General features: G+C 35.5%; 1 protein-coding gene across 1 annotated transcript in view; it reads left to right on the top strand.

The window, feature by feature from the left end:
• Positions 1-18,105, top strand: part of TfIIS (RNA polymerase II elongation factor) — a 163,861-nt gene extending 145,756 nt beyond the window's left edge. Inside the window, exons 8-9 of the mRNA XM_090410830.1 lie at positions 2,028-2,099; positions 17,498-18,105. Of these exons, the coding sequence (XP_090266956.1) occupies positions 2,028-2,099; positions 17,498-17,506 (81 nt within the window). The 3' untranslated portion in view covers positions 17,507-18,105. The remainder of the gene's footprint in view (positions 1-2,027; positions 2,100-17,497) is intronic.
• The last annotated feature ends 765 nt before the right edge of the window (positions 18,106-18,870 follow it).

Below are 18,870 nucleotides of genomic sequence, written 5' to 3'. Positions count from 1 at the left end.
AGTTCAATATCACAGCAAATATTTTAACAATTGTATTCTCTAATTATCCTTTAGTCAGAAATCACATTGTTCAGTCAAGAGGTAGTTATCACTTTAAGGGGGAAAGACTATTAATCTTCTAGCTTTGGCTAATTTCAGCATAAACACCACAGTTAATGTTAGGATTTAACAGGAGGAGTTAATTCTTATAACTTCACATGTTAGGATTTAACAGGAGGAGTTAATTCTTATAACTTCACTCTAAAATGCTATGAAGTACAACTGTTCTTACCGGAATAAATCCTTGCACATATTATTTACTGAGGCACACTTAAAACTTTAGTTAACTATCACACTGGAGCTACACATTTCAAAAGTAATCTTCTTTAAATTAACTTAATCTTTAATCTCAGCACATCACAAATGCAGACACACTGCACTAGAAAATTCCTTTTCCATATACTGCTTTGCAATAAATTCAACCTTTCACTAATCTTCCTTAGAAGCACTGGAACTCGTCATAACTTTAGAATTCCTTATCTATATTCTGAGTTGCCAATTTACATCCCGATCCTTCGTAATTTAATTACAGCACTTAATTCCTATTACTACAGCCCCTTACTTAACTCTGTGCTGCTAATAAATTATTTCCTCATCTCTATTGTACTGTTCTGAGTGCCGTTACTGTGCTGAGAGCTCCAACTGTACTCAGTCCCTAGTTTCCCAGTTCTAGTGCTGACTGCCGACTGCTCTTGTTTACTCTCGCTTTCCATTTATATACCTTCACTCCTTTTTCCTGCCAAAACTTGTTCTCACCGTCTAGCTTATATCAATTCCATCTCACGTCCATAACTCACGTGTTACCACGCTCGCGCTTTCTACTTTTAACTCCGTCTCCATGACAACAATTAGAGCAGTGCATAAGCATTACATAACATTTTACCTTTACATGCAGAAATAAAATAAAAGGATATTTTTCAATTCAAATAATATACAATTAAATATGATGAACACAAATTCTTCTACTATTAATATAGGAATAAATAAAATAATCTGAACGTTATTTTTATACAGAGTCCTTTCCATTATTAATACATATCTTAGATTAAATAATTAAATAAAAAACTCAAAGGTAATTATATGAATAATAGTTTATAACAAGAGATTTACATTAAATAATATCTACAAATGTAGCCTTTGATATGGTGGATTATGTTGGATTCTGAAGGGAGTATTAATAATTTTAATTTCTCTTCATTCAGAATCCAACAGGAGTTTTATGAATGCAGCATAATGAAGTTGGTGTTCAGATGGCAAGGGGTCATTGATAAAGAGGGTCAATATATAACTGACTAGTATGTATTATATATATTAAATAAAATGTGTTTCATTCCACTCTGAAAAACCTAACGAACTTATTTGCCAACCCAATAGTAGTAGTATGATTTTTCACTACTCCATAGGACCAATTTTCATTGGTCTAGGCTCTCTGTACATTGCTCAGTGATGTATTAATGTTGGGGAGGGGAGGGGGGCCTTCATGGGCTGAAACACTGTATGTCATGGAATCACACGTGAGATGTCTTGCTGCTACTGTCAGTCTCCAGAGTCTTAGGGATCCAGTCTTCTCAAGGAGCATTAGCTTATTTTGTTTAGCATTTTAGACTTACGTGATCTTGTGCTGTGCACAACTGGTGGATTTCCATTTCTTTTAGCATAATTATTGCATAATAACATTGTACTTTAATCTTTGATTGGTGCCCAATACCACACACAGATATTTCTGCCAAATGACATTTGACCATCATTACCCCTTCAAAAATGCTATCGAATATCTTTATCAAAATTTTGTATGTGCAACATGTACTAATCATCCAGTATGCAAGTTAAATGACATATACAAAGTATGTATAAGGACATGGAGTGATTTAATTACTCTATTTAGCCTGATGACTTTCTTTCATGAATAGGAATATTGTCAATAATCATTGAATTTTCTTGCTACAAGTTTTATGTACTTGATGTATTTTAATTTTATTCATTATTAGGTCCAAACGAGGAGTGCAGATGAACCCATGACTACATTTGTCTTTTGTAATGAATGTGGAAACAGGTGGAAGGTAAGACTTATTTTTAAACACAGAGAAATTCAGTAATGGGCAGCTGATCTTAAAGCTAAATAATTGGATATTATTTAGCTTTAGCTCCAAATGAATTTCCTTTTTGTTTACAAGAAAAATCACTTATTTTATTATTTTATTTATTTTTTGTGATTTTCTCATCCTCTCCCAGTAAGTAGTTTATAGGGTCTGGTCATTTCTGCACACAGTATAATGGACATACCACCTAGATAGCATGTTCTAAACTTATAATCTAATAATTATAAATGTAAATAATAACTGCAACATATACAGTTTAAAAATGTTCACATTCAAATGGCCAGGTGTTAAGAATGGTGCTGCTCAGTATCACTTATTACGAAAAATATTGAACAGAATTTCTGTCTCAAGTTATGTTACTGCTCTGGAAACAGGATATTACTCATTTATAACATTCTATGTTAAAAGAATGATGATATCCACAGAAACATTTCTCTAGGTAATATATTTCACCAACTTCACTTCATTTTGAAAAATATATCGTGAGTGTGAAAAAAATTTCTTGTTTTGTTTGTGGCTCCAGTCATGAAATCTAAAATATGGCCGCCTTTCCTTCATGGTTACATGGTGATTAGCATTTGTTATTAAAAATTATGGAAACAACTACTGTTATATTAAAACTTCAGTTCAATATAGACCAAAATATTGATGTTTTTCAACCTTCATACAAAGGTCATCATCTGGAGCATGTACATATGTACATAGAAACAAGCTACTTTACAGTTCTACATTATATTCTAAAGTTAAAGTAATTTGGTCAACTGTTAAAACTACTGGCCTGACCTCTGGTGAATAGGAAAAAAAAACACCTCTATACATCAAAGCTAAAGTCCTGTTATCAGAACAAAATCTAGATGGTAGCAAATAAGAGCTGAAATTATTGCTTGGAGTCCTCAAGTAAGGGTATGCTGGAAAACTTGAATTTAAGTGGGCTGAATGTGTGTCATCCAAATTCTTTGGATTTTTATGCCATCATTATTGTTAAGATTAGGATGGTTGATCAAGGATCAAGAAATCTTGTGATTTCTTGATCCTTGATCAACTTAATGTGATTAGAATCTATCTTCGGCATTAACCAGGCAAAATCACCTAAAAGTAATGTTTCCAAAGCAGAAACAGAACTCCAAGCACTAAAAAATTTAAAAGAAAATGGAAATATTATAATCCTTTCTGCTGACTAAAGCAATGCAATCCTAGATACCAAAGAATATTTTTACAAAATGACAGTTCTACTGTATGCAGATACTTACTCTATTCTTGATAATGATCCTACACGAGAATTATACGACTGGACTAATAACCTCCTCAAGACTACTTTTGAATTCTGTAAATAAGATTATCTCTTTGGTTCCTGCATTCCCTCATTCCTTGCATGTGTGGGGTTCCAAAAATACACAAAGAAAACACCTCCACTAAGACCAGTTGTAGATTTGAATTCCCTACTAAGTTATCCAAACATCTGGCAAAATTATCAAAAGCTTTTACAGGTTCTTTTAACTCCTACATTAAGAATTCTGAACTCTTTGTTTACTTGATTAAAGATATACATCTACAAAAGGATGAAATTTTAGCCATCTTTGATGTCACCTCTCTATTTACTGATGTATCTACAGAAGAAGTATTAGTTCTTTTACAAGATAACTTCTCTAAAAAAAATCTTGACACTCTTAAGTCATTGTTTAACTCAGGCTACTTCAATTTTGGAAATACGGTCTACAAGCAAAATTACGAGTTAGCCATGGGCAACTTTCTGTCACCCATACTAGCAAATATATACTTAGAAGCTTTGAAGGATGAAATTTTAGCCATCTTTGATGTCACCTCTCTCTATTTACTAATGTATCTACAGAAGAAGTATTAGTTCTTTTACAAGATAACTTCTCTAAAAAAAATCTTGACACTCTTAAGTCACCACTGTTTAACTCAGGCTACTTCAATTTTGGAAATACTGTCTACAAGCAAAATTACGGGTTAGCCATGGGCAACTTTCTGTCACCCATACTAGCAAATATATACTTAGAAGCTTTGAAGGATGAAATTTTAGCCATCTTTGATGTCACCTCTCTATTTACTAATGTATCTACAGAAGAAGTATTAGTTCTTTTACAAGATAACTTCTCTAAAAAAAATCTTGACACTCTTAAGTCACTGTTTAACTCAAGCTACTTCAATTTTGGAAATACGGTCTACAAGCAAAATTACGGGTTAGCCATGGGCAACTTTCTGTCACCCATACTAGCAAATATGTACTTAGAAGCTTTTGAAGAAAAAAGCAATAAACTTCTTTCCATGGGGTGCTTAAGGGTCAAAGCTGTATAATTGAGAGGAGACCTCCACATTAGCCTTTAAAGGAATGCGAAGAACCGACCAGGGCTTATGACGTAATGTAAAATCCTCACCTTCTGATGGTGCACCCTGTTAAGTATCTACCTGGATACTGAATGAACGAGGATGGGCTGGCAATTTGGGATTTAGCTGACCAAATTGTATTCTTATTGGCTTAAACCAAAATACAAAATGATGGTACAACATGACAAAATTTCATGTGGTTGGGGCGTCACCCGGTTACACAAGGCCGGCGTTGTTTTCGCCAGGGAACCAGGGTGAACAGCAAAAAGTTAGCTACTGGAACAAATCTGAAAGCACACCTCAACTCAACATCATCAGAGTTAGAGATCGGTACTATCAACATAAGAAGCCTGGACAAAGAAATGGAGCTAGCTGAGGAAGTAGATAAGTACCAGATCGACATAATAGGGGTAATAATTGGACTTTTGAATCCTGTAAATAATTAAGATTATCTCTCTGGTTCCTGCATTCCTGATTGAAATAAAAAAGACAAAAGCTGGTGAGATCTTTCTGAGCGATAAATACAAAATGTTATATTCAGACAATGACTATCAAGGAAGAGAAGGAGTAGCCATAGTATTCAACACTAAATATGAGTCTAAACATCTTGAATGGTAGGCAGTCTCAAGTAGAGTGATGTGGGCATATATGAGAATGAGGAACTGGACAATGAGACTTATTTGTGCCTATGATCCCACAGAAGGTTCTATAAGGTAGAAGTGGAGGAATTGTTTGAGGCTTTAGAGAAGGCAACTGACACAATGAAAAAGGAAAAGTTGGTCCTTGTTGGGGATCTAAATAGCAGAGGAGTAAATGATTGTCTGACACACAAAAATATTTTGGAAAAATTTGGAGAAAAGAGCAAAGCTAATAATAATACCTATTGGCAAATACCTGTTGGATTTCTGCTCAGGACATGGACTGGTTATTACTAACACCATGTTCCGACATAAAAATGTGCACAAATTCACATGGAGAGAAGAGGCAAGGAATAAGAAAAGTCTTATTGACTGTGTTATTGTTGATAGTGATGTTTTCTCTCTGGTACTGGACACCAGAGTGTACAGAGGATTTGAAATTGGAAGTGTTCACTATTTAGTCTTGAGCAGGATAAAATTGAATTTCATATTAAAAAGAATAACATGTAAGAAAGTTTTAAAGCGAATAAAAGTTGAGCAGCTCTCAGATGTGAACTGTAGACTGAAATACACAAAGATTATTGAAGAAAAATGAAAGAGTTTGAGAACAGTTTCAGCCCTTTCTAACTATATATCCATACTTGAAGTAGAAAAAGCATTTGAAATGTGGAAAGGCAGCAGGAGTAGATGATATTCGACCAGAAATGCTGAAGTATGGTGGTATAAAAGTCTTACAGTGGCTGCACTGCATAGTTCAGAAGGCTTGGCCAGAGGAGCAAATTCCTGATGATTGGAGTTGAGCTCTCATAGTACCCATATATAAAAAGGGAAATAAAACTGAATGTGAGAATTACAGAGGTATTTCCCTACTGAGTGTTTCTGGTAAGATTTATGCAAGTATACTTGAGAAACGATTGAGAAGAATAGTGGAAGAAAAGCTTGGTGAAGAACAAGCTGGATTCAGGCCAAATAGAGTCTGTCAGGATCAGATCTTCACTTTACGACAAATATTTGAAAAATCATGGGAATATAACAAAGATCCGTATTTAAGTTTTGTCGATCTGCAAAAGATGCCAATAGAGAAAAGTTATTCAATACGCTGCAGTTATATGGTGTCAATGGGGCATTATATCAAGCAATACTTAGTCTTTATTTGAGTTCTAAGTCAGCAGTTAGAATTGAAGGAAGTACAGGAGGATGGTTTAATGTTAAATCTGGTGTGAGACAAGGATGTACATTATCCTCTTTGTTATTCGTTATCTATATGGATCACATTATGAAGGAAAGTGGTATTAAACATGATATCAAAATTGGAGATGTTAATGTCAGCTCTTTGCTTTATGCGGATGATGTTATACTTTTAAATAAATCTGCTGCAAGTCTGCAAGATTCTCTGACTAAATTGAATAACTGTTGTAATAGATATGGTATGAAGGTCAGCAATAACAAGACAAAGACAGTGAAAATAAGCAGAATCACTGAAAATGTCAACTGCGTTTTGTACGGAGAACCCTGGAACAAGTAAAACATTTCAACTACTTAGGCATGAATTTTAGTGAAGATGGTAAATTAAATATAGAAATAGACAACAGAATCAACAAAGCTGGTATAGTAGGCAGTCAACTGAATAAATTTATATGGAATAAGAGAGAAATTAGCCAAAACAATAAATTAGCTGTATACAAGACAGTGTTCAAACCAGTTTTAACTTATGGATCTGAGAGCTGGGTCAGAAGTAAAACACTTGACCAAAGACTAGAGAACACAGATATGAGATTACTGAGAAAGATTAGAGGCATGAACAGATGGCATCAGTGGCAGTATCATATTAAAAACGAGGATATTAGGAATGAACTCGACATTGTCAGCATCCAGGAATGTGTTAGCAGAGCTAATCTCGGGTGGTATGGTCACTTAAACAGTATGGGTCAACTTAAACAGAATGGGCGAGGAAAGATTAGCAGAACAAGTGTTCTCTGCCATGTTGGCAGAAAAATGACCCAGAGGACAACCAAGATATAGGTGGATTGATATAGTACAAAGTGCCTTAGATAATAGAAATATAAGATCTGATAATGTTGGAGTTTTGACAAGTAGCAGACTGATTTGGAGGAAAATTGTAGATAGGAAGTTAGTAATGATGTAAATTTTTCATGTAGTACTATCATATCCTGTACAACCCTTGAGGGTACATGGCAGGAATTTTATGATGATTACTTCTTTCCATTGAAACCAAGATGGTGGAAAATATATATAGATGATGTTTTCTTGCTTTGGAGCCATGGTCCAAATTCAAGAACTCTTGGAGCATCTTAACAACCAACATCCTAGGATAAAATTTACTGCAGAACTAGAAGTTAACAGTTTACTTTCTTTTCTTGATGTAAAACTTACTCGTTTGTTTGAAAGACCAAAAATCTCCATCTATAGAAAGTCTACATGTACCGGAAGATATCTTTGCACTCAGTCCTGTCATTATTATTATTATTATTATTGTTCCGGGAAACTCCAAGCAGTCGACAGACTCATCGAGGGAGGCCCTAACATCCTGTCTGGAACAACTATTTAACATTCACACAGTATCTATCATATCTTGCCTTGAACTCATTCACGGTCGTAGCACCCACAACAGACTCTGGAAGCTTATTCCACTCATTCACCACTCTCCAAGTAAAAAACCTAGCTCTAACACCCTTGTCAATCACGCTTTTGCCCAGCTTCCATGCATGGCCCCTAGTCCTCCCACCACCAGTCATATTTTCAAAAATATCTTCTGGATCAATCTTATAAAAATCCTTCAGTAATTTGAATGTCTCAATCATGTCACCCCTCCTTCGCCTATCGTCTAATTTCTGCAACCCACAAATCCTCAACCTATTCTCATAAGGTTCATTCCACAGTCCTGCTATCATCTTGGTCACTCGTCTCTGGACCCTCTCCACTTCCTCCCCATCACGAAGAAACCCTGGTGCCCATAACTGGGCACAGAAGTCCAGATGGGGTCTTATCAAAGCTCGATACAGAGGAACAACAACTTGTTTGTCTCTGCATGTTAAAGTATTTTTCATAAGCCAAGTGATTTGGTGAGCTGTTTTAGTCACTTTTGCAATGTGGCCCCTAAACTTCAACTCCCTATCCACCAGCACTCCCAAATCCCTGGCCTCATCAATCTCCTGGAGTACGGTTCCACCAATGCGATATACTGCTGCTGTTCTTTTCACCCCAAAGTGCATAACCTTACACTTTGCCACATTAAACTGACATCCATTTTTCCTAGCCCAGTCCTCCAAACTATCCAAATCATCCTGTAAAATTTTGACATCCTGTGCACTCACAATTGCTCTACCCAACTTTGCATCATCAGCAAACAAGTGAACACTTCCTCTCAAATCCTTTCCAATATCATTGATGAACAAATTGAAAAGCAGTGGTCCAAGAACAGAGCCCTGCAGCACTCCACTAGTCACAAGACGTATTTTTGACTCCACTCCTGAATAAACCACTCTCTGGTATCTCTCCTTCAACCACCCTCCTATCCATCTTACCAACCCTATATCTATCCCCATCTGCTCCAGTTTACTGATTAGGGTTCCATGTGGTATCCTGTCAAAGGCCTTGACAAGGTCCAGTAGTATCACTGTAAACCCATTACCCCTATCCAGTTCAGCCATCACTGTGTTATAAAACGTGAGCAAGTTACTGAGGCATGATCTACCCTTCACAAAACCATGTTATCCCCCATACAATATCCCATTTTCATCTATCCAATCCTGTATTCTTTTCTTGACTAATTTCTCTAAGACCTTGACAATGATTCCTGATATGCTAATCGGTCGGTAATTTACAACAGCAGTCTTGGAACCACCTTTATGCAGTGGAACTATTTTCCCCTCCTTCCACCCGCTCGGGACTAACCCGGACCCAAGACCCAAATTAAACAAAAATGGTCAAGGGTACTGACAATTCTTTAGCTGCTTCTCATACTACACGAGCTGGTATACCATCCAATCCCACAGATGTATTGACATTGAGGTTATGCAATAGACTACTCACCTCCACTTCATTCACCACAATTCCTGTATAATCTACTGGTTTATTCGTTCCTGCAATGTCACCACCTGGATGATATATTCTTGCAAAGTGCTCACCCAGTAACTCAGCTATCTCAACTGATTCAGTTACCTCCCTACCATCGACATTCTTTAAAATCATTCTGCCATGTACATTTTTCCTTTTACTTGCTACATATCTAAAAAACTATTTAGGATTCTCTTTAGCCTGCATGGCCAATGTTCTTTCGTAATCCTTTTTTGCTTTTCTTACCACACTCGTCACCCTTCTGGCCTGCGCTTTATACCGTTCATGTGCCTGCCGGTCATCTTTTTCCTTAAATTCCCTCCATAGTTGTTTCTTTTTTTGCAGCTCAAGCTTAATGGTGTTATTCATCCATTTAACCCCTACTTGATTTATTATTCGGACTCTAGGTATACAGTCAGCCATTGCTTCATGCAAGCACTTCCTAACTACCTCCCATGCACTATCAACTTCTAGTCCTTGCAGTTGTACATGCCATGGCACTGAGCCAATCAAACTCCTAAGCTTGTCATACTTTCCCGCCCGATAATTCCACATGTACCCTGTCTTAATTGAAAATTCTGCACCTTTAGCCACCTCCCAAGTCAAGACCCTATGATCACTCTCACCGATTGGTGGCAATGTGGTCATATTTGTTACAGCCAAATCCTCAGATGTAATTACTAGGTCAAGCACTCTCTGACCCCTAGTATTTTCCATTACATGCTGTCGCAGATAGTTATCCCTTAATAACCGCATAAAATCCAATTCCTTCCTCCCGTGTGTCCTTTCCTCACTCCAATCAATGCGACCATAGTTGAAATCTCCCATAATAATCACCCTCCTTCCACTCATTTCTTCTATTTGCTTGTGCATACTGTCACTACCATCTTTTCCATCACCTGGTCTATAGCAGCACCCAATTGTATATTTAGTTCTGCTAGCCACAATCTCACACCAAATGGCCTCAAATGTGCTCTTTTCTCTATCCTGCAATTCAACTTCTATTCTCCTTGGCTGGAGCTCATCAGCTATCATCAACAATACTCCTCCCCCCATTTTATTCTCTCTGTCATTCCTGAACACACTATACCCATCACATTCAATCCCACTAGCTATATCATCTACAGTCAGCCATGATTCACTAATACCAATAACCTGTGGTCTGGAAGTGCCAACCATGGCCAAAAACTCTTCCTTCTTGTTCCTAATACTCCTAGTATTAGTGTACATGAATTTAAGACCCCCATTAGCCCCAACCCTACCTTGATGTCTTATATTAACTATCCCACTCTGGTTTGTTGTCCTTATTTGCTCTAGCATATTATATTCATTCTTACATTCAACTGCCTCCCTAAGGACTGTATATCTACTCCCCCCCCCCCTTAACAACTCTAGTTTCCCTGAATTTGCACATCCACTACATTCAGCAACACTCTCTCAAGTCTTCTTACACCATAACCATTCAAATCCAGGCCATCCATCTTATATAGATCCTTTCGCCCATCAAACTCACTCCACACGTCCACAAATTCCACACCACTCGTCATACATAACTCATGCATAAAGTCATTCGCAATTATGACCCTCCTTTTAAGCATTTCACTGTCATACTGTGGCAAAAGACTAATCATTCTAACTCTCTCACTCTTTTCTTTTGCTACCTCAAACAATTCATTCAGGTCTTCTATCATTTCCATTTTATCTCCTTTCAAATCATTCGTACCTGCCACAACAATCATTTCTTTCACCCTTTCCTTTTGCTCTCTAATAGACTCAGTTACATCCTTTATGGTCGCACCAGGTTGGTACAATTTTGTCAAATCCTCTACTAACACACCTCGTACTAACGCGTCTTTATACAGCACTCTATCCTTCATTTTGTTCATGTTCACATTCATACGCCTATTTTTCCTATCATACCTTTTATTACTGGTTAGTTCATTCAGTCGACTTTTGTTCATGCACTCTAGCTGCTGTTTTGCCCTTTCTATCGCACCATTCAACAACGCGATCTCACTCAATGCATCTATCTCATCTTTTTTATTCTCTGAGAAACCATTAATACTATCATTCACACTTTCATAATTCTCATGTACAACCTTGCCGTTTCTTATCATATCGCTATTTTCTTCATTCTGAAGTTTGACAAAATTATCACACTCACGATCCGAAATACACTTCAATTCCTCATTCTCCCTACATTTTCTACACACATTCAATCCTTTATTATCATCTATCCGCACTTCGTAAAGCGTACATTTCACAGCTAGTACACTGACTCATTTCTTTTATACTACCGTTCTTTGATAAAGATGGCGAACCATCATTACTGGCCGCCATTTTCCTTCATACAGGTGCCATAATTATTGCAACGTGTTTTATCAAATAATAAGTTATAACACACCAAAAACACACAAATAAACCCACTAAAATACACAAGGCAAACAAAACCACGCAATATTAAGTAATTTTATCAACGATAACTGAAAATAATACTTATCTTATCAGGAGCTTGCATGAACACTACACACTACGATATAACCTCGAACCCGACTCCGAGGAATTCACCTCAAAAGTTTGGTATTATTTCTGCTTTTTGAACCTGTGGTCTCATCAGCGATAAAGAAGAGATCACCAAAGAATTAAAGCTGCTTTTATGAATTTTTCAGAAGAATAGTTATCATATACAATCTATTTCTAAACTCTTGTTTAATCCTCCTACACACCGTGCTTAAGAGTGTAATGATATGAAAGGTTATGTCACTATTCCATATATCAGCTCTATTTCTAACAAATTGGAAAAAATCCTCAAGAAATATAAGATTCTTACCTTATTCACCCATTAAGGAAGCTTTGATCCTGGCTTTGACCAGCAAAACTTGAACATATAACAATTTAAAGTGTCCAGGTGTGTACTGTCTTTGATTTGGCTGTAGTTCTCCATATTTTGGACAAACAGAGAAATCACTCGGGCTTCATATCGAAGGACATCTCAGAGATATCACCTATGATAGAACCAGGGCAACAAGTTTCCCAAATCTTTAGTTTAACAGGAAGTTTAACAGATCTGCTGACATGCATGTAGAAGAACACATGAAATACATTTGCTGTCATAACAACGGTCAGTGTGGACTAGCCGACCATGCTTTGGATACTTTGGAGATAATCAAATGAGGAAAAAAAACGACTTTGTTTCACTGCAATAAATATAAACTTGAAAATATTTTCTTAGAATTGCCAGCAGATTTGTTAAACCAGCCTAACTTTAATAAATACGAATGTCTAAACTTCCCAAGATTTGGGAAACTTTAATTTTTTAGGCCTTCTTGTCCAATAGCTGAGGCTAGCCAACAGTGCCCATTGAAGATGCCCTTCATATGACTAACCTTTTAGACTAACTTTTTTTCACTTATTGTTTTGAGTGTTTTTGTGCATGCTTTTACAGTTTTGTTAGGGATACAAGATTGTATCCCTAACAGTTGTCTCTGTGATAGAGAGACATATAGGATCCAATAAAGCTGTATGTTATTGTTTCTTGGAACTGTATTCATTTCATTAAGCTCAATACTAAGTGACCTCCTATTTAGTTTTGAATACTATAGCTAATTGTTCCTTTTCCTGATCAGTATTACCAGCATATAACATCTTGTATTTATCTTTTAGTAGAATCTTGCCAGTTTTTGTTCTCTGTTATGTTGGTTCGGTACTTCTCTAATTCTTCTGTCAGCTTTTTTCCTTTGATTCTACTTAAGCTGATGGTTCCTTTATTGAATTCGAGTCTGTTCCAGTAGTTGACTTTTAACTGTTCACCTGGTTCTTAAAAAAATAACAGTGGTTCGTTGTTTAACCATACAACATCCCAGCCAGCATGAAATTCCATCATATTTACCTTCATTTTAAGCCAAATTGACCCAATGATGATTTCCAGATGATTCTCCACTTTCCTTAAAAGAATGTTTGGAGGTCTACTCCCAGTTATCTAGCTTTGACCCTTAAGCAACCCCCCCACCCTTTCAACAGTGACTTCCTGATAACAACCATCAGGTGAAACATTTAGCTTTTTTTGATTGTAGGGATAGTCTGAAATATATGTCAATAATTGACTGATTTCAACCATAGTAGAAGAATCATATCAGTAGCTAGTTGATGTAACTCCTGTATTATTTTATCTTTAATAAAAACTATTAGCTGATTCTTTAAAAATCCTAGATATGATAGCAAATGGATCAGAACATAATATATACGAGGGTGGTCTGAAACGTTTTCGGCCTCAACCATAGATGCCAACACTGTTGGTAAGATTTTTTTTTCTATGTTGGTACATTTGTCAAAAGCATCCATGTGAAATTGCAAGTCATTACATAAAGTAGTTTGTTTTATACAGCTGTCTGAAGCAAAAGTGTTGTCTGTATCCCTTGAAATGGATAAAATTGAGTATTGTTCAGTTATAAAATTCTTTGTAAAAGAAGGCTGAATACCAAAAGAAATTCACTCGAAGTACATAAAAGCTTATGGGCACTTTTCTCCTTCGTATTCGACAATTAAGAAATGGGCTGCCGAGTTTAAACATGGCCGTACCAGCCTTGAAGATGATCACGTGAAGGACGTCCAAAAAGTGCAACAATACCAGAAATCATTGATCAAGTGCACGATATGGTATTGGATGACCGACAAATCAAACTGCGTGAAATTGTTGAGACTATAGGCATTTCAAAAGAACGTGTAGGATATATTTTGCATGAAGAATTGCAAATGAAAAAGCTTTGCACAAGATGGGTGCTGTGCTTGGTCACAGCAGATCAAAAACACACTTGCATGAAAATCCCTGAACAGTGCTTGAAGCATTTTAACAATAATAAAACTGATTTTGTGTGTTGATTTATTACTATGGATGAGACTTGGATTCACCATTACACACCACAATCCAAAAGCAGTCAAAACAGTGGACAGAGCCAGTTGTTCAGTGCCAAAGAAGACAAAGTCGGTTCCATCAGCAGGAACGGTCATGGCATCGGTGTTTCTTGATGCTAAAGGCATTTTGTTTATTAATTATCTTGAAAAGGGTAAAATAATAACCATCATCATCAAATACCTGCTACATACCCTCAAGGGGTGTACAGGATATGACAGTACTACATGAAAAAATTACATCATTACTAACTTCCAATTTTCCTCCAAATCAGTCTGTTACTTGTCAAGACTCCAACATTAGCAGATCTTATATTTCTATCGTCTAAGGCACTTTGTACCGTATCAATCCACCTATATCTTGGTCTTCCTCTGGGTCATTTTCCTGCCAACCCTGGCAGAGAACACTTGTTTTGCTAATCTTTCCTCTCCCATTCTATTTAAGTGACCATACCACCTGAGATTAGCTCTGCTAATGCATTCCTGGATGCTGACAATGTCAAGTTCTTTCCTAATATCCTCATTTTTAATATGATATTGCCATTGATGCCATCTGTTCATGCCTCTAATCTTTCTCAGGACTCTCATATCTGCGGTCTCTAGTCTTTGGTCAAGTGTTTTACTTCTGACCCAGCTCTCAGATTCATAAGTTAAAAAAAAACTGAATAATAATAAAATAATAACCAGGGAATGTTATTCCGATCTTTTAACCAGACTAGACGAAAAAAATTCGTGAGAAAAGACTTGGTTTGCAGAAGAAAAATATCATCTTTCATCAGGACAATGCGCCTGCTCAGAAAGGTGTTTTGGCAATGGGAAAATTAAGAGATCTGCACTATGAATTGTTGGAACATCCACCCTATTCCTAAGATTTGGCTCCCTCTGACTTCTATCTCTTCCCAAAACTAAAACTCTTCCTCGCTGGTCACCTTTTTTCTTCAAATGAAGAGGTGATTGCAGCTGTAGAGGGGTATTTTGCAGATCTTACTGAGAACCACTACAGGGATGGGATAATGGTACTGGAGCATCGTTGGAATAAATGCATTATTCTTAAGGGAGATTATGTTGAAAAATAAAAATAAATTTGAAATTATAAATTCGTTTTTGCATTGTTAGGCCGAGAACTTTTCACGCCATCCTTGTACAATAATTCATTATTTAGAGATTAAATAAATATGGTACTTAAGGTGTGTTTTTTGCATCACGTGTAAAGATGAAAGCATTAAATTGATATTTATTAACTTAATACTTTCGCCAGGAAATTCCGATTTTTCTTCCTTTCAGACAATTTCATTGTTTGCTTTGTTTGCTAAATCAGCCAGCTACTGTTTTCCTCAGATTTTGCCATTGGTATCTAAGGTTTGATTCTTGCTTTCGAACTCATTTTTTCTCCAATAATTGTACGAGTCCACCATTCATATCTAAAAGCTGCTTGCTTTTGATTCTTTTTTTTAACTTTAATACACCTTTTTTTTTTTTTTCAATATGATACTCATTTTTATTCCTCTTACAACTAAATGGTGATTATTTCCTATCTCAAATCACCTGTATACTCATATACAGTACTGCTGAGATATGTCAGTCTCTTTCTATTTAAGCACATCATTACTTCATTTTGGGTGTTTAATTTTCATTTATGCATTATGTCATGAATAGCTGTTGTAATAGATATGGTATGAAGGTCAGCAATAAAAAGACAAAGACAATGAAAATAGGCAGAATCATTGAAAATGTCAACTGTGTTGTGAATAGAGAACCTGTGGAACAAGTAAAACATTTCAGCTACTTAGGCACAATTTTTACTGAAGTTGGTAAATTAAATATAGAAATAGAGAACAGAATCAGCAAAGCTGGTATGGTGGGAAGTCAATTGAATAAATTCATATGGAATAAGAGAGAAATTAGTCGGAACACTAAATTAGCTGTATACAAGACAGTGTTCAAACCAGTTTTAACTTATGGATCTGAGAGCTGGGTCAGAAGTAAAACACTTGACCAAAGACTAGAGACCGCAGATATGAGAGTCCTGAGAAAGATTATAGGCATGAACAGATGGCATCAATGGCAATATCATATTAAAAACGAGGATATTAGGAAAGAACTTGACATTGTCAGCATCCAGGAATGCGTTAGCAGAGCTAATCTCAGGTGGTATGGTCACTTAAATAGAATGGGAGAGGAAAGATTAGCAAAACAAGTGTTCTCTGCCAGGTTGGCAGGAAAACGACCCAGAGGAAGACCAAGATATAGCTGGATTGATACGGTATAATGTGCCTTAGACGATAGAAATATAAGATCTGATAATGTTGGAGTCTTGACAAGTAACAGACTGATTTGGAGGAAAATTGTAGATAGGAAGTTAGTAATGATGTAATTTTTTCATGTAGTACTGTCATATCCTGTACACCCCTTGAGGGTACATGGCAGGAATTTGATGATGTCATCAGGAGTTTGTAAATAGTTGAAACACAGTGTTTATATATATATATATATATATATATATATATATATATATATGTGTGTGTGTGTGTGTGTGGTAGTTTCCAAGTGAAAAGTAGAATTATTCATAAAAAAGTGTATTGTGCACATTTTCATGTTCAAAACTCGGGATCGAGATAAACTGTGGGCATCACCTAATGATTATCATGTATGTTAAACAATTGATGACAGAAAACCTGAAATGGCAGGGCTAAAACGCAATGAGATTAAGTTTTACTGCCTGAAGGACAAACAACAAACCATATGTCAATCGTATCTGATGTCAAATTGAGCATCAGTGTGATTTGAACCAATCTTAAGTGAGCTGAATCTGTTAGGTAGTGAGTACATACTCCTATGAACATGTATGAATACCACCTACTTATGTAGTAAAGTGATACCAACGCTGACATTAATTCATACCACTTAATTCCCGATTAGAACTTCTTGCAGCTTCCAAAGAATGAGAATTCTTTTGCTAAAAATATAGCATATAGGCTAAAACAAAATTAATAAATTAATGTGCAACTATGCTCATAAAACTATAGTTGGAAACCTTCTCTCTCTCTCTCTAGAGGTAATCACTTAGCTGAATATGAGAAGAATGAAATATGTTTATGTTTAAAGAGTTATATTTTTTACTTTCTGTTGCCCCTTTCCCCCTTTGAAATTACTGATTACAGAACATTCATTTAGTAATTCATCAGTTGTAAACTAAGTCAACTGAACAAAGCCCTTTTATTATTAATCCGGCATTAGTAAGGTGGGGTGTCATAGACCCCAAAGGTATAGAAAGAAATAACTGTGACGCTGCCACTTTACTAATGCCAGGTTAAGTTAATAATAACAATACATTCTTTTAATAATCAGTTTTTAGGTAATAATAGATTATTTTGTTTTTTCTTTCAGTTTTGTTAAACATTTTGGAATGAAAAGTTAATTTGCTGCAGTAGAGGATTAACTGATGGCTGCTGTGAACATCTTCATCCGCTCCCTTCCCATAGCCACACATAAGACTGCTGTACATAAATTGCCTATTTCAGTAAAACTTCATCTTTTCTGCATCACACATAAAATTTGCCCTTTAAATTGACATTTTTATTTACAGGAGTAGTAATAGCATGCAGGCACATAAATATATGTGCAAACCAAATTGAATGTAACAATGTTTTTTCAACTAGTTACAGAATGAATTTATATAAGACATGCATTAAAGTGGACTGAAAATAAACAAGACATGCAGTTAATCATATTTAATAATTTTAAACTTTTATCATTTAAAACATACAAATTTATTCATTGTTATATATTGGAGACAGTTTTTTAATAACTTTTTTTTTTTCAAAAAAAAAATATTTATTCATTAGGAAAAAAAGTCATGCTTTGTAAATGGTATTTTTTAAACTGAACGATGAAATTTAAATTTCATGCATGATGCTGGAAAAAGCAAATAAACAAACAGTAATTTAATATAAAGAAATGTGATGCATCTTGACATGAATAAAGTGTTAATATCATTAATGTTTATTCAGTTTATAAAACAAAATAGAAGTGCACACAAAATAATTTTATGTATTCTTTTATCACTAACAGAAATGTAATTTCTCTGAACATTTTTAAATTCCCACATAAGAGATTGCAAAACTGATAAAATTAGGCTGTTATGTACTTATACCAAGTTCTTAATATATTTTTTTTTTTGTTGTTTTTTTAACAAGACCCGTTTTGTTTATGGAGATAGCAGTAATAGGAGTAATAATACAGTAGGTTTACATTTTTGTCTGTCAGCTAATCTGGTTACAGACTTATTGCACACTCGTACATCATAAGCTAAGATTTCTTCTCTGTTTCCCCCCCCCTTTTCTTTTGACTTTGAGAACAAAATTATATGAAATGAACTTTGTTTTTGAAGGAGCAAGAAATCCTATTCTGTGAAAAGATGTATCTGCAGAGAAACCAAAAAAAAAAAAAAAAAAAAAAACATTTTCTATCAAAAAGACTTGGTTCCCAAAAGTGATAAACTTTTCATTAATTGGGGAATTCTGATATTCTGTTGAACCTTGTAATTTTATTTTATTTATATTTTTGTTTTTCATTTTTATTCCTAGGAATATAGAATCACACTTTGGAATTTTGATTATAAAGGTAATGTGGTTCAGACAACTGTCTTAAACTCAGTAATATAGAATCATGTAAACACAGTAAATTGTTATTTTAACTGCTAAAGCATCAGATATGTTGGAAAGAACAGTTCAATCCATTTTCAGTGAAAGGACAGATTA

This window comes from Typopeltis vanoorti, chromosome 20 (assembly GCF_054136105.1).
Source record: "Typopeltis vanoorti isolate ZY-2024b chromosome 20, IOZ_Tvanoo_1.0, whole genome shotgun sequence".
In the NCBI taxonomy this organism is placed as follows: domain Eukaryota; kingdom Metazoa; phylum Arthropoda; class Arachnida; order Uropygi; family Thelyphonidae; genus Typopeltis; species Typopeltis vanoorti.
Note: the sequence above shows the minus strand (reverse complement) of the source record. Positions and strands in the feature narration are given on the sequence as shown.